The 14,003-nt window shown below is 36.3% G+C and overlaps 1 protein-coding gene across 1 annotated transcript; it reads right to left on the bottom strand.

The window, feature by feature from the left end:
- Window positions 1–2,718: 2,718 nt before the first annotated feature.
- Window positions 2,719–11,761, bottom strand: LOC131343512 (alpha-2,8-sialyltransferase 8F-like). Its single transcript, XM_058375255.1, has 7 exons — window positions 11,555–11,761; window positions 9,221–9,274; window positions 9,003–9,083; window positions 7,990–8,131; window positions 7,319–7,431; window positions 5,745–5,837; window positions 2,719–4,934 (listed from the first exon to the last, which is right to left on the bottom strand). Exons 1-7 carry the CDS (start codon window positions 11,638–11,640, stop codon window positions 4,457–4,459), a joined length of 1,047 nt encoding a protein of 348 aa, XP_058231238.1. The 5' UTR covers window positions 11,641–11,761; the 3' UTR covers window positions 2,719–4,456.
- Between the last annotated feature and the right edge of the window lie 2,242 nt (window positions 11,762–14,003).

Genomic DNA, 14,003 nt, shown 5'->3' with positions numbered 1-14,003 from the left:
GTCAGGATTGTGGTGGTTTAAAGTAAGTTTGTTTTAGGAAAAGGATTAAAATACCCTTACATCTTTAGTTAAGATCAATTATGTATATTGTGTTCTTCACTGTTTCTAGAGGCATATAGGTAAGTTTCAAATTACATCTAAAAAGCTTTCTGGCTTAGGTCATGCCCATTTCAGAGTTTGTCTTTCAGTAGGCACAGGTGTGGCTTCTGCTTTGTTGGAATGAAACTCTGCACATACACCACCCTATGCAAATTAATAGTGTAGAGCAGAGCTGTCTAAGATGTGTTGTACCTGTTCAGCAACCATAATACGGATATGTCATATTTACCAACACAAAGTATCACAAAATGAAAGTTAAAATCCTTCTTAACTGCTGGAACAGACATACTTTTTCTGGACAAACATAATTTGCTGGGCCCTTGAACAGGGGCCTTAGCCCTCAACTGCTCAGTTGCATAAAAAGTCACTCTGGATTATGGCATCTGCCAAATGCTGTAAATGTAAGACAGATTTCTCAGTTAAAACAGAAAAAGTGAGATTAAAAACAATTATTATTAGAGATTAATAATAAAAAAAAAAGTATTAAGAATTTTAGAAGATGTTTTACTAAACAGTGTTAATTAACCCAGAGTATGGAGAATTTTGGGACACAAAATAATAGAAAAAATCTAGGATTCAGTACAATAAAACTTAATATATGACTGACATACTGTTATATGTATATCAAGAAGACAAACAGTTGGATAGCTGCAGTGTATATACACTACTCACAAAAAGTTAAGGATATTCGGCTTTCGGGTGAAATTTCTGGATGCACCTAAAATGCACTATAACCTTTAAAGGTGAACTTAATTTGTCCTTCTCTACACTTTTGAATGCACATGTCCAACTGTTCAGTGTTTCAGTACTTTTTGCATAACTTGCTGTTCTCTAACAAGGTGCTTAACGGCAAAATTCACAACTGGTGTTTGATCCATGAATCGAGCAATAAATTTTCTGGTTCAATTAGAATTGGTATTTAAACAGTCCTCTTCATCATGCTGTTCACATTTTGACATCATGAGACCAAGACCACACCTAACAATTGATCAACAGTACCTCGTCATTGCAAGTCTTCAAACAGGATGTTCTCAGAGGGACGTGGCCACTGAGCTTAGAGTGTCACAGAGTGTCATCAGCAGGTTGTGACAGAGATAGAGAGAGACTGGAAGAGTCAAAGAAAGGCATAGATGTGGACGTCCTTTGGCCACATCCCATGTTGATGACCGCTTCATTGTGAACAGTGCCCTGTGGAACCGGATGATGAATGCCACTCAACTCCAGGCACATTTAAGGGAGGTGAGAGGCACCCAAGCGTCACGTCAGACCATTCAAAACTGTTTACATCAGCGTGGTTTGCGTGCTAGATGACCTGCAATGACCACCAGACACAGGCGTCATCGTCTTGCATGGGCCAGGGAGTATTTACGCTGGACAAGGGACCAGGGGGCCTCAGTGCTGTTCTCTGATGAAAGTCGATTCACGTTGAGCAGAAATGATGGCCGCCAACGATGTTGGAGACGTCAAGGAGAGCGCTATGCATCAGCCACTGTTGTGGTGGTGTTACAGTCTGGGCAGGTGTGGCTACTCAATACAGAACTGCCCTACACCTTGTGAATGGTACAGTGACAAGCCAATACTACCTGAATAACATCATTAATCCAGTCATTGTGCCCCTGCATGAACAACACAGGCCTTATTTCATCTTCACGGACGATAATGCTCCGGCTCATCGAGGTCGCATCATTAGGGAACGGCTGCTGGAGGCTGGGGTACCTCAGATGGAGTGGCCTGCACTTTCTCCAGACCTGAATCCCATAGAAAACCTATGGGATCAGCTGAGTCGCCGTGTAGAGGCTCGTAATCCTGCACCCCAGAACCTCAATGACCTGAGGGCCGCCCTTCAAGAAGAGTGGAATGCCATGCCTCAGCAGACAATAAGTCGACTCGTGAACAGCGTGAGACGTCGTTGTCAAGCTGTAATTGATGGTCAAGGGCACGTGACAAATTATTGAGACATTGACATTTTTTGTTGTGGTATACCCCCCACTGTTGTTGGCTTTTGTTTCAATAAATTGTTTGAGATGAGAAAATCACCATTGCATGCTTCTACTTAAATGCCCTACTTTCATGATATAATATCACTGTAGCATGAACTTTTTACATTTTCCATAAATTTCACCCAAAAGCCAAATATCCTTAACTTTTTGTGAGTAATATATTTATGATCCAGCAGTGGAGTGACTATAAAACTTATTTGTTATAGAGTTAATGTCCCATTTCACAGGATGATTGAATTCCCAGCTGTTTATTGCCAAATTTTGGCTCAAAAAAAATAAAAAAAATCTCACCCCAAAAGTCATTTTAAAAAGCAGATATCTTTTATTTATCGTTTTGTAAGAGACAGGACTCAACTTTACAAATAAAAAAACAATTCTCGAAATTCGACATTCAAAGCTTTATTTTTCTACTAAAATGTTCTTACTTTAGGTAATCAGCTTTAGGTAACAGTAGAACACACAAATTATCTGGGTATCAACATAACAGTACAATGTCTTCTACCTGAGACTGGAGTCATCACTCCACATATCTGTAGAAATATGTTATGGTTACATTGTACTGAGAGCGATGACATGTTTAAAGCACCACAGTAACACTTGACACCCTTTGTATTTTAAGATAAAAAAAAAAAAAAGCGTACATTAACGTTAAAAGTGAATATAGCATTAATAAATAATTTTATAAATAAAATCCAGCGACATCACACGTATTTGTTTGAATTTGGATACAGTATTGTGGAATCAGCTTTTAGTCAATTTTAGTCAAACAGAAAAACACATTAATCCTCAACATTTACACTTAATGTTGTAGTGTATTTCTGTGTCCAGGTAGAGTAACATTTAGGAATGGTACAATCATTATAAAAGCAGAGTTCAAAACTTCATGAGAAGGAATCTGTCTAAAACAAATGGCTTTCAATAAATTCTAGTCCATTTCACAGTTATCTTTACTTTCAGGAGAATAAATGTGGTAGTAGTACCTAGTACTACCTAGTATAACCAGCCCCTATATGTTCTTTAGTGCATTTCAGTTTTAAAAAGCCAGTCCACTAACTAGTAAGTATTATGTACAGTACTGACTGTTCCAACAGTGCTTCAGCTAGAAAAATTCTGCAGGTTTGCTGTACCCGCTGTACCTGTACCTGCAGGAATGTCCTACCATCTATAAGAAGGTAGGTGGGAAACAAATCAGCATAGAGCAGAGCAGTGCATGTCTCTTAAATAAATAAGATAATGTTCAATAAAAAAAATAAAAAGAATAAAACATTATCCTGCATCGATAGGTATAGGTTATACTTAAGTGACAGCTCAGTGATTAAGGCTTTGGACTATCGACTGGGAGGTTGTGTGAGTTTAAATCCCAGGACCACCAAGCTTCCACTGCTGGGTCCTTGAGACATTTAACCTTCAACTGCTCAGTAAAAGAATTAAAGTTGCTCTGGATTAGAGCGTCTGCCAAATCCAGTAAATGTAAAATGACCAGAGTAAAAAAAGTAGAATTGATGAGTGTATAAATTACCAACAGATCCTTCATGTTGCAGTGTACAGAGTATTTTCTTTGGCAGCTCCTGTATCATTATAGTGCAATACAAATGGGAATGTTGTTAAGTATTTGTAGTGGAGCCACAAACCGCCTTGATTATGCTTCAATACCCCAGTTTACACCAGTATCTCCAGGCTGCCATGTTAAACCACAATGACTGGGCTGGGCTTTCTGATGATCTTTTTCACTCTGTTTGCATCAGCTGCCCATCTGATGCATAGAAACAGCATAGAGAATTGCACTAGCCACTACTGCCTAGTAAAACAAACAATAATCTGCAGAGTCACTTTTGCAGAATCCTAACATGTTAAAGGATCTTAGACTTTGCCATTTTGAGCCGTACCTCTGTGCTATTTGTCCACTCCACTGACCAGAAAACTGTACAATTGTACTTCACACCTCTGATGGAAACAAAGGTAGGAGAATGTAGGTTTATCTCCCTTGAACTATACAAAAATTTAAAGGAAGACCCCTTTTCTAAAACTGTAGGATTAATTTTTGACCAGAACACATAATGGATAAACACATAAACATAAACAATAAACCATTATTGCCTCTGCTGTTTCCTTCTGACTGGAAATGCTCAGCAGTTTAAACCACAGATCATTAAAGTATAAATAAAATTTTACTCCACCAGAAAACAATGCTTTTAGTTGAAAAAAATCCCTAAATCTGTTCATCATTACAGATGCATTGAACTAAGAAAACCATTCTCCAGCAGTTTTTAAACAAATTAAATGTCCTTGCACCATTTTGATAAATTATGTGAACTTATGGTACAAACAGAGGAGTTTAATAGAAGGAACTCCACAGTTTAACTTGTGCACTCCCCTAGGTGTAGATAGGCAACACCCTGTTCATGAAGATTCAGCAAGGTTTTAAACTCAGCTGGCATTGCATGCATTCTCTTGTTTACTTGTTTGTTATCATAGTAGTGGTTGGTGAGATTCTGGTAGGTGTACGGGTGTATTGAAAAGGGCCAGAAGCCGTACAGGTGAACATTGTTGCAGAGCTCCAGTGCCAAGCTGACCATCATTAAACCACTGCTGAGGCGCGCTGAGCGAATTCCTTGACCACGCCAAAAGCCTGCCAGACTTCTCAGATACTTCGGGTTGAAGAAAACAGCCTGTGGGACGTCGGTGCCGTGGTTCTGCAGTGAGTTGAGGGCACGCATGGACACGCCCGTGTTCCGTCCGAACGAGAAGGCCGGCAACATGATTAGAGCGTTCCCATACAAGTGCATAGCCTCCACAAATGACTCTTGCTTGATCTGCTTATTTAAACCGTGGTACCTGCAAAGAATCAGTCATTTCAGTAAAGCAGGGTCTAACACCTACCATGTTTACAACCAGTCATCCACTTTGCACCCCCCACCCCCCTTTTTAGGGAAGGCCTGGCTGTCAAATTCATTTACAAAGCCTGACTATAAAAAAAAGTAGAAGAAGAAGAAATAAAATCTTTCTGTTCTAGAGAAGAAAACATTAAATAATGAATAAAAATTCTGAATGTTTATAATCATATGAGTATCATATGAGACCTTCTGGGGTTGGTATCATTTTATATCCTTTAATTACTCTCTGGTTAGTTAAGTTTAAGAATTTGTTTTGTAGAATAAGAGCGCATAAAATGAGTTATTTTCCTCGGGGTTTTGCAGCAGTCACACTGGAGATGAGAGCTTGTGAGCTAAGTGTTCCCAAAATCAATTAAAAAAAAAAAAACAACTAAATCATGGGGAATGTTCTGAAAGGCCTAAAGTGCAATAACATTAACCAGGAATATGTTACAGAGTTTGGAGCTTATTTTCTTTGTAAGCCATGTGAGATCGCGTACAAAGAAAAAGCGCACACGATGCTGCAAGGGTAGCATTGATTGATTTTACACTAATGAGCATTATGAGCCATTCTCGTTGTTGTTGTGCTGTGTTATTGTCTCATCCCAAGTGATAAGCCACAGAGAAATGTGAGCTTTCACTTGAAATCAGGCTGAGAGTTTAAGTCCATTTGATCATACGTGATGGTTCTAACCATAAGGGACATATCAGGTAAATATAAATTGATGAAACAATGTGCTGCAATACGATTGCTTGTACAACCCAGACTCACTTTTGAAACAGGATGCTGGGGTTGGCTGTAACAAGGCTTGTTTTTTTTCCCGTGTCTTTTTCATGTCCATTGCTCAGTGGAGGAAGATTACACCTGAGAAACAAATGGGAGAGGGAGTAGAATGAGATGATGGGAAAGATTTGATGTGCATGGCTTGTCATTACAAGCCCTTTAGATTATTCTGTTGATTTGCTTTACTGGCTTTAGTTGTTTAGGTACCCTGTGTAATTAAGTTTTTAAGGTAGGGTTGCCAGGTTTCAAATTCCCACCGCAACAACAAACCAAAAGCTGAACAAAAAGGACACGAAACTAGCTTTTCTTCATTTATCCAGGCTTTTTGGAGAAAATAGAATCAAATAGAGCTTATTTCTGATTCGTAATAGATATCTAAAATACACTGGCATTATATTAAACACCCGGTGAACCTGGTTGCAAAATAAAATACCAAGGTTATTAATGTTATATAAATGGGACATAAATTTTTTGGGTTTTAACCAAATCTGAATGAATTTTAAGCACTTGCACATGTATTTAGACATTCCTTGAGCGTTGTTCTCTATCATTACTAAAGGAAAATATTCTCTCAATCTATGATCTTTATAAAGAATTATATGGTCATTATAAAGAAATGCTGCTTAAAAGATCTTATTGTTACTTAAACACTTTGCATGCCAACTCACATGAGATAGAAAGCATGCTGGAGAGCTCGGTACACGTGTCTGGTTCAATAGATGAATAAGGTTGTGTCTGCAAATTGCTAGTAGTTGTGGTCATGGATATTTCCTTGGCACACCACCAGAGAGCATCCTCACACATATATTTTTAACGGTTTCTGTTCTGTTTTTGTTTACATTGTGATGTCGGCTTGGACGCCGATTCATGTCTTGTCTCTGTCCCTCCTGTCACTGGTTGTGTCTGGAATTTGCTCAGCTGATTTTACATCCATTCTTGATTTAAGTCCCTTTATGTCACAATGTCTTGATTTTGATGTTATCCTTGTGTTTGTTTTGTCACGGCCATGAGCTAGCTTTTGCTTCTTCTGTGTCATGGTTTTGTACTTTCTTTTTGCTATATAAATAAAAACAGACTTCTGCAATCGTGTCCACCTCCAGCTACGTAACATGACCTTTGTTATAATTTGTGAATTCTTGTGTGACTTCGTAGTTTTTGTAAGATTTTGTAATGCTTCCAAATCAGTGTGTTAAGGTTAGCATAAAAGAAACCCCAAAAGAACAGATATTTCTATAAACTTTAGGTGTAAACTAGGTCTGCTTTTAGTTACTACTATAGCAACACAAATATGTTGTCAGCTAGTTTTACGTTCCTACTTTCTGGTATTTTTGGTACCTACTTTGGTAATATTTGGTAATATGTTCGCATTTTTTGAATCAAGGTCAGATTTCGTAACATCCTGTAAAGTTTTTGTATATCCTCTGTTGCTACAACACTGGCCTTCACTGTTATACTCCTGCCTCCAGGCTTCAAAATGGAGATGAGATTTGGCCATTAGAATACTCTCCAAACAAAACAGTTTGTACTTTTACTGAAAAGTTCATCTTAAGTCTTGTACGAACCTGATGACGAATGAGGCAGAGTCGATTTGTTTCCCACAGCTGCTGTTGGCTAAGATTCCTCCGTTGCCCACAACAGCACACGTTTTCCATGGGGCTTTTTTAAAGGGGCTTTCCTAAACACACAGTGTATTACACACAGATAATTAGCACTAGTATTAACACATGTGGCCTCATTTATCAAGCTGGATTTAAACAGATTTGTGCATAAATTCTAGATAAAAAAAAAATATTATGCAAATCCTAAAATGAAAAAAAAACAAAAACAAAAAACTTTGTCCTTCTCCATACTGTGTGTAAATTCATGCATAAATTCATGCATTCATGCAGTTTAAATCGCTTATTTATTTCATATAGGCCTAAATTGCATTCAGAAAGTATTACATATATGCAGTGGGTCCTAATGTTGAAAACCTTGGATTTTTCTTTCCATTTAAAACTGAAAAGAAATGGAGAATTTTATAATTTAGAAAATAAAGTAATGTACACCATTGTGAATATTCACCATTCACAATTTCTAGGTCAATATTTAAATGCTAAAAAAATTTTCAAATAAAAAAATAATAATAATATTCTAAATAAAATATTTACTTACACAAACAGGCCGATTTGGCCAATCAGTCATATACATGTACACTCATATATTCTGTGTGCATATTTCTATTACACCATACCTTGGGAAGTACATTGAACAGGGCTGGTGTCACCAACAGCTTTTTTTTAGATGCATCAAAACTAATATTTGTCCCCACAGGTGAGTTATCCTGTGTAACCAGTGCATTGGAAATGCCATTGCAACGTTTGCCTAGCGATGACCTGAAAAAAACAAAAATATGGAATATTTATAGTTTAATTTCAGTGTTATTAAAACCAAATACTAACTTACATCTCCCCCTCCCAAAAAAACCTTCTTACATTTTTATTTTCTTTACACCTTCGAAATAATTCTGTAATCCTTCTAATCTAAAATAATCTTTCGTCCGGCCAAAGAGTGCACCCTGTGCATCAAATGGCTCCAGTGGATTTTATTTGCATTTCAGTTTAAAGTATTCAGTCAAGTTCATCGAAGTAGAAAAATCAAGAATTGACACGACAGTTTGTCATCTGCTGTGACCTTTTCACATTTTACGCAATATTTTTAATGCAATATTTACCCGTACACCATTGGCCTGACTTCATGTTTCGTGTTTCTTTTGCTTAATCCCTATTCTGAACATTTCACTAATTTGCTCATTTTAACTGCCTAGTAAATTAAGTAGCCTATTTCTTTTTTATTTCTAATGAGTTACACTCACAGCAGCCAACATAAACTGGCAGAGCAGCGAGCCATATTCTTACTAATGGTAAATATTGATTCTTTTTTGATTAACTTAGCAACGTACATAGAGTTAGTAATGCAGCACGCTTTGTAAAACATCCTTAATGCTTAAAACAGTAATAATTAATCGTTTTCACACAAAAGCATAACATTAACTCAATCTCATCAGCTTATATATTTTAATATTTGAGTAGTACAAGTTGGAATACTTTTACTTTTACCGTTTGTCTGTATAGATTCACTTTTAATTTAAAAGATTTTTTCTTAGACGTTCACTCGTGTATATTTTCCTCAGTAAAATTAGCACGTAAAGAGTTTCATGATAATATGACTAGTGATTGAGCTACTGTTGTGTTGTGTGTTTGTTACCTGAAGGAATTGATGTTCTTCTGCTGCTTTTTCCATTTGGGATTGTAATTTTCTAACAGTTTGTCAATAGTGGGATTTCCGCTGGAAGACAAATCCACATAAACACAATTTGAGCACTGAAACAAAATACAGTGGCAGAACTGCCTTTTACTTTTACTTTAATTTTCTATGTAATATCAGTTGGTGTGATGTTTCTATGAATGGTGGTGTATTCTCACTTTCTTTGTGCAGGACACTGTGTAACTTTGCGTGGAGATTTGTGAGTTGCATACCTGTGAGGAGAAAGACAGAAAATCACTTGGAGGCATGTCCAAACTACTGATCATTATTTAAACCATGAAGGTTTTTATTATTATTATTATTATTATTATTATTATTATTATTATTAATAATTAATAAATTTATTTAATTACATTTTTTTAAAAAGGATATTCACCGAAAAAAATAATTGAAGTAAATTATCTCTTTAAAAAATGACAAAACCTTATCATACTAACAGTTTGTTCATAAAAAATAACTTCAGAAAGCTTCCTAATTTTTCTTTCTAATGGAGAACTCTTTCTAATGGAGAAACTGCATGTTTAGCAGTTATGACTTCCAGTTTTGACCTTCCTCTTTCACTGGAGTATAAATATATTGTCCTAGACACACACACGCACAGAGCATGAGCTCATATTTTTTCCACAGTCAAGCAATAGGCTAACACTGTTTAAAAGTTTATATTTACTAAGATCTGATCTCACACTGCAAATTTGGCTGCTTGCATGTAGAAGTAACCAACAGGTTGCCTCACAGGAAGCTTTTATTGTCATTTCAACCACATACAGCTGATGCAGTACATAGTGAAATAAGACATCATTTCTCCAGAACCCTGGCGACCCTTATCAAAAAGGGTCAGTGTGCGTGCAGGTTTTCATTCCAACCAAACAGAAGCCACACTTGAGTTTACTGAAAACCAAGGTGTGGCTCCTGCCTGATTGGTATGTAACCCACACTGTCCCTTTACGGATTACACACCCATGCTTAAAGTCACTAGAGCTGTTACTAAATCAATACAAACCAAGCATCAGTGACAACACTAGTGATAAATTTGGTAAAGATAAAGATGGATTTTCCAAGAATGTGCCAAGAGCATCTCAAAGCACACACAATTAATCAGACCAGCATCGAGAAAATTATGTCTGAAAAGTGGAATTCCAATGACATCTAAATGATTCGAAATAAAAAAAAGTAGTAAATAAATAACTTCGGGGAAAACTTTATGGATAATGTTTGAAATGGCTAATTCTTCTGAAATTTGTCTTTGGCAGCACTTTTTGTTATTTTCAAATATAAACTCCAGTGACATGTAACGCAGGAAAATGCAGATGTGATTTTTTTTTATATTTAAGTTTAGTTTAAAAATGTTGATTAATGTATTAATGTTGATATTGAATAGACCTGTAAAAGCTTCCCAGCAGTACAGCTGGCCTGTGGGACAAGCTAGTTTTCCTGCACTTTAAAGAAAATTTGGGTGAAAATAATAACACAATAATAAAAATACAAAAGTACAAAATTACAAAATAAGAATAACAGCGTCAAAAAGCATTTAAAAAATGTGTATATAGTTATTCAGTGATATCTAATAAGTGTATGTTAATGAAATCTTTTAAACTGTATCATGACCAATTTGTTTTATCACCAGATTCTGAGAATCGCTCTATTCTATCTTTAGGTAATGATTGGTCGTGATGCCTGATGCCTGATTGGTCATGTCATCAGCAGAAAATGTCGCACTGATTCATAAATATTGGCCATTACAGGATATGTTCCCTGATGGTCCAGCAGCAAGATCCTGTGCTCTCACTGCTGTAGCCTGGGTTTGATTCCTGGGCAGGGAACCAACTGAGGCACTGAGAGGTTAACTCTTAGTGCTGGTCTCAAGCCCAGATAAAAAAGGGAGTGTTGTGTCAGGGAGCATACAACATGAAACTTGTGCCAAAATTAAACTTGTGGATCAGATGATCTGCTGTGGTGACCCTGAAAAAGGAGCAGCTAAAGAACAGCAATAACTTTTAAAACGAGATTAGACATCCAAAGGCAATAGTGCAGCCGGCCCTGTGTTTAATCCATCATTGACTGTAAACCATGATACTGAGGCTAAGTATGACATGCTACTGATACTTTTATAACATCTTTGCTATGGCTTGCTCAACCATGTCTGGTCCTGCTGTATGACTCAGAGACAAAAATATCACATGTAAATGACTAAGTTTCTAGTAATACTTACTCCCTGAGTCTATAATTTCTCGATTATCGGCTGAAGCAGAAATTAAAGCATTGTTCCACATGAATGCTCCAATAAAACTGCAAAAACCTCACATAAACATGTTTTTGCTTCCTTCAGTTTGACCTGCAATAATAGTTTCCAAATTGTTTCAGCATGGAAAAGTCGGTAAATGTACAGTTCTCAGGATATGTAATTTTCTACTCTTGATTTATTTTTAATTGCACATATTGAACATATTTTGAAGAAAAAAAGGAAACCGAAATAGATATCCTGAAGCAGTTACCTGTGATTAATGTAGTGCCAAAGAAGCCCGCTGCAGATGGAGATGAAAAAGAGAACCGACAGCAGCCTTAAGATATGAAACTTCATATTTCATACATCTGTTCAGTCACGCTCTCTGACTTACTACACATACACATGTACATGCTTGAGCTGAAGCTCACACCATTATAGCCTGTCTTGTTTATCTTCATTCTTTGTGTAAAATCCTTCCCCCTTTTTGCTCTTATGCTAAATGTCATGTCTCTGTCTTTGTGTCTCCTCCCTCCCTCTCTCCCTCCCTCTCCCCCTCCCTCCCTTTTACAACTTTTTATATTCCTGCTTTCTCCTTTGTGCTCATTCATTGCATACTCTTTTATTCCACATACCAGCCTTACAATATCTCTCTTTTTAAATTCATGTCTGAGGTAAGAGATATTTTGCTACCAATAAATGAACTTGTCATAAAGTAATCTAATACTTCAGCATAGCAACAATAGCATCCGAAACTTAAACTTTGTTGAAGGCAACAAAAGGGATCACATTTCAACTTTTATTTAATTTGTAGCAACTTTAACAATGGACATGGTTAAAAGTGATACAAAGCAGCTTTACAGAAAGCTGGATATAGGTTTTGATCCCTAATAAGCAAGCCAGAGGTTACAGTGGCAATGAAAACCTCCCTGAGGCAGCATGAGGAAGAAACCTTGAGAGAAGCCAGACTCACAAGAGAACCCATCCTCTTCTTAGTGCAGTTGGATAATGCAATTATGAGCCATTACTCTTCCCACGCTGTATACTGTAAAGTCAAACATTACCAGCAGTGGCTTATGATCGCCAGTTTTGGTGGTGAAGGATAACATTAATAACAAATAAATGATATCGACAGCGGACAGTCGACAACATACCAGGATTGTGTGACGTTTTAGACACACCTTTGTTGTTTGATGCGTTAACAGGGTTAACTGGTTTTAACAAAATTCCAGTGTAATGACACACAATGGCCCTGAAACTAGCCAAAACAGTTGGGCACTAGAAAAACTAGCTCAACATCTAAAATACTTTTTTTTTTTTTTTTGCTTTCTTTTGTTTTCTTATGCATTTCAGACAGAGGGAATTTACTCCATAATCTCCCTTTCCCTCTCTCAGTCTTTGCAATGCATCTTTATGTACATTAAAACGGTTATATACATCATTAACCCACTGTCTGCACTTACACACTTGGTTTTAAGTAAACAATTATTTAATTTAATTCCAATTATTTGATGTAAAACAAGATCTTTACCAATGGGGTGACTTTTTAAACAACTGGGGGACTTTTTTTTTTTTTTTTAAATCTGGCAACCATGTAATTTTGATTGCTGCTCCACCTCCAGAGGCTATTAAATGGAGAATGGATGAAACATGAGCATAAGCTGTTTTCAGTAAGCATAATCTTTAGGCTATCAGTGTTTTGATACAGGCTAGTTTAAAGGATTTGGATTCATAGCCTGTGCGATATAGAATTAAGTAGAGATTTGATAGCATTTGCATCTTGTACACAAGTCGGTGGTTTTGAAGAGGAAATTTAAGGTTAAAAATATTCCACCAATGTTTTTAAAAGACAGAAAAGTTAATACTCTTTGTAATATTTTCAATTTTGTCACTGAAAAATCTCATAAAGTTACTGCATATTTGTGCTTCTGGGACGGTCTTATTCCTAAGGAATTTTGCAACTGTATTAAATAAAACTCTAGGATTATTTTTAACTATTCTATGCACAGTTAAAAAAGGTTCTCTTTTGATATGCTTTGTAATACTATCAATATAATTCGATGTCATTTACATTCTGACTCTAGAATGGTCTCTTTAATGTGTGAATGTGTGAGTGGGATAAATATTACTTGGTGGTAATGTATTTTTCCTAAATATGTTAGATATGTAAACATTGTATATTAATATGTAAATATTTTCCTTTTACACATTACCTATAATGTAGAGGAAGGTTGACTAAACATTCAGTCACCTGTGTAACAGCGAACCAATCAGAGCTGATAAATCCGGGAAATCTTAAATAACATTTGAGAAAGTTGTAGCTGACATGACTGCTTAATAGGGTAGTGTGGCAAAGTGCATGAATCCAATATTATGATGTTCCATGAAACAAGGTAGTAATGTGAGATAATTGCAGATATTATTATATTAATTAAATATCAATAATGACTGGGGCTTTATCCTTGGAATTGCTTCAGTCATTTCTAAATGCAACATAAATCCTGTATTGTGTGCACTGGTATATTGGACCATTCATGAAGGAAATTGTGTGTTTACAAAACCATTCTTAAATAATTATATATGGCTCAAGTTATTATCCTGGAATATAGGCCAATATTACCATTTGGCATCATAACACAACTGGATCAACAGATTTGTTTTATATTCAAAATGTTTTTACAAATTGGAAAATAAAAGAAATCCTGAAAAATGCTAAACCA

Source organism: Hemibagrus wyckioides, linkage group LG02 (assembly GCF_019097595.1).
Source record: "Hemibagrus wyckioides isolate EC202008001 linkage group LG02, SWU_Hwy_1.0, whole genome shotgun sequence".
NCBI classification, from domain to species: Eukaryota; Metazoa; Chordata; class Actinopteri; order Siluriformes; family Bagridae; genus Hemibagrus; species Hemibagrus wyckioides.
The sequence above is the reverse complement of the archived record's forward strand: the minus strand, read 5'-3'. Positions and strand labels throughout refer to the sequence as shown.

Coding starts and splice junctions, on each gene's coding strand:
- LOC131343512 (XM_058375255.1), bottom strand. CDS start 11,640: ATGAAGTTTCATATCTTAAGGCTGCTGTCGGTTCTCTTTTTCATCTCC. Junction 9,275..11,554: donor TGGCACTACATTAATCACAG/GTAACTGCTTCA, acceptor TTCTCCTCACAG/GTATGCAACTCACAAATCTC. Junction 5,838..7,318: donor TCTGCCTCATTCGTCATCAG/GTTCGTACAAGA, acceptor TTTGTTTCTCAG/GTGTAATCTTCCTCCACTGA.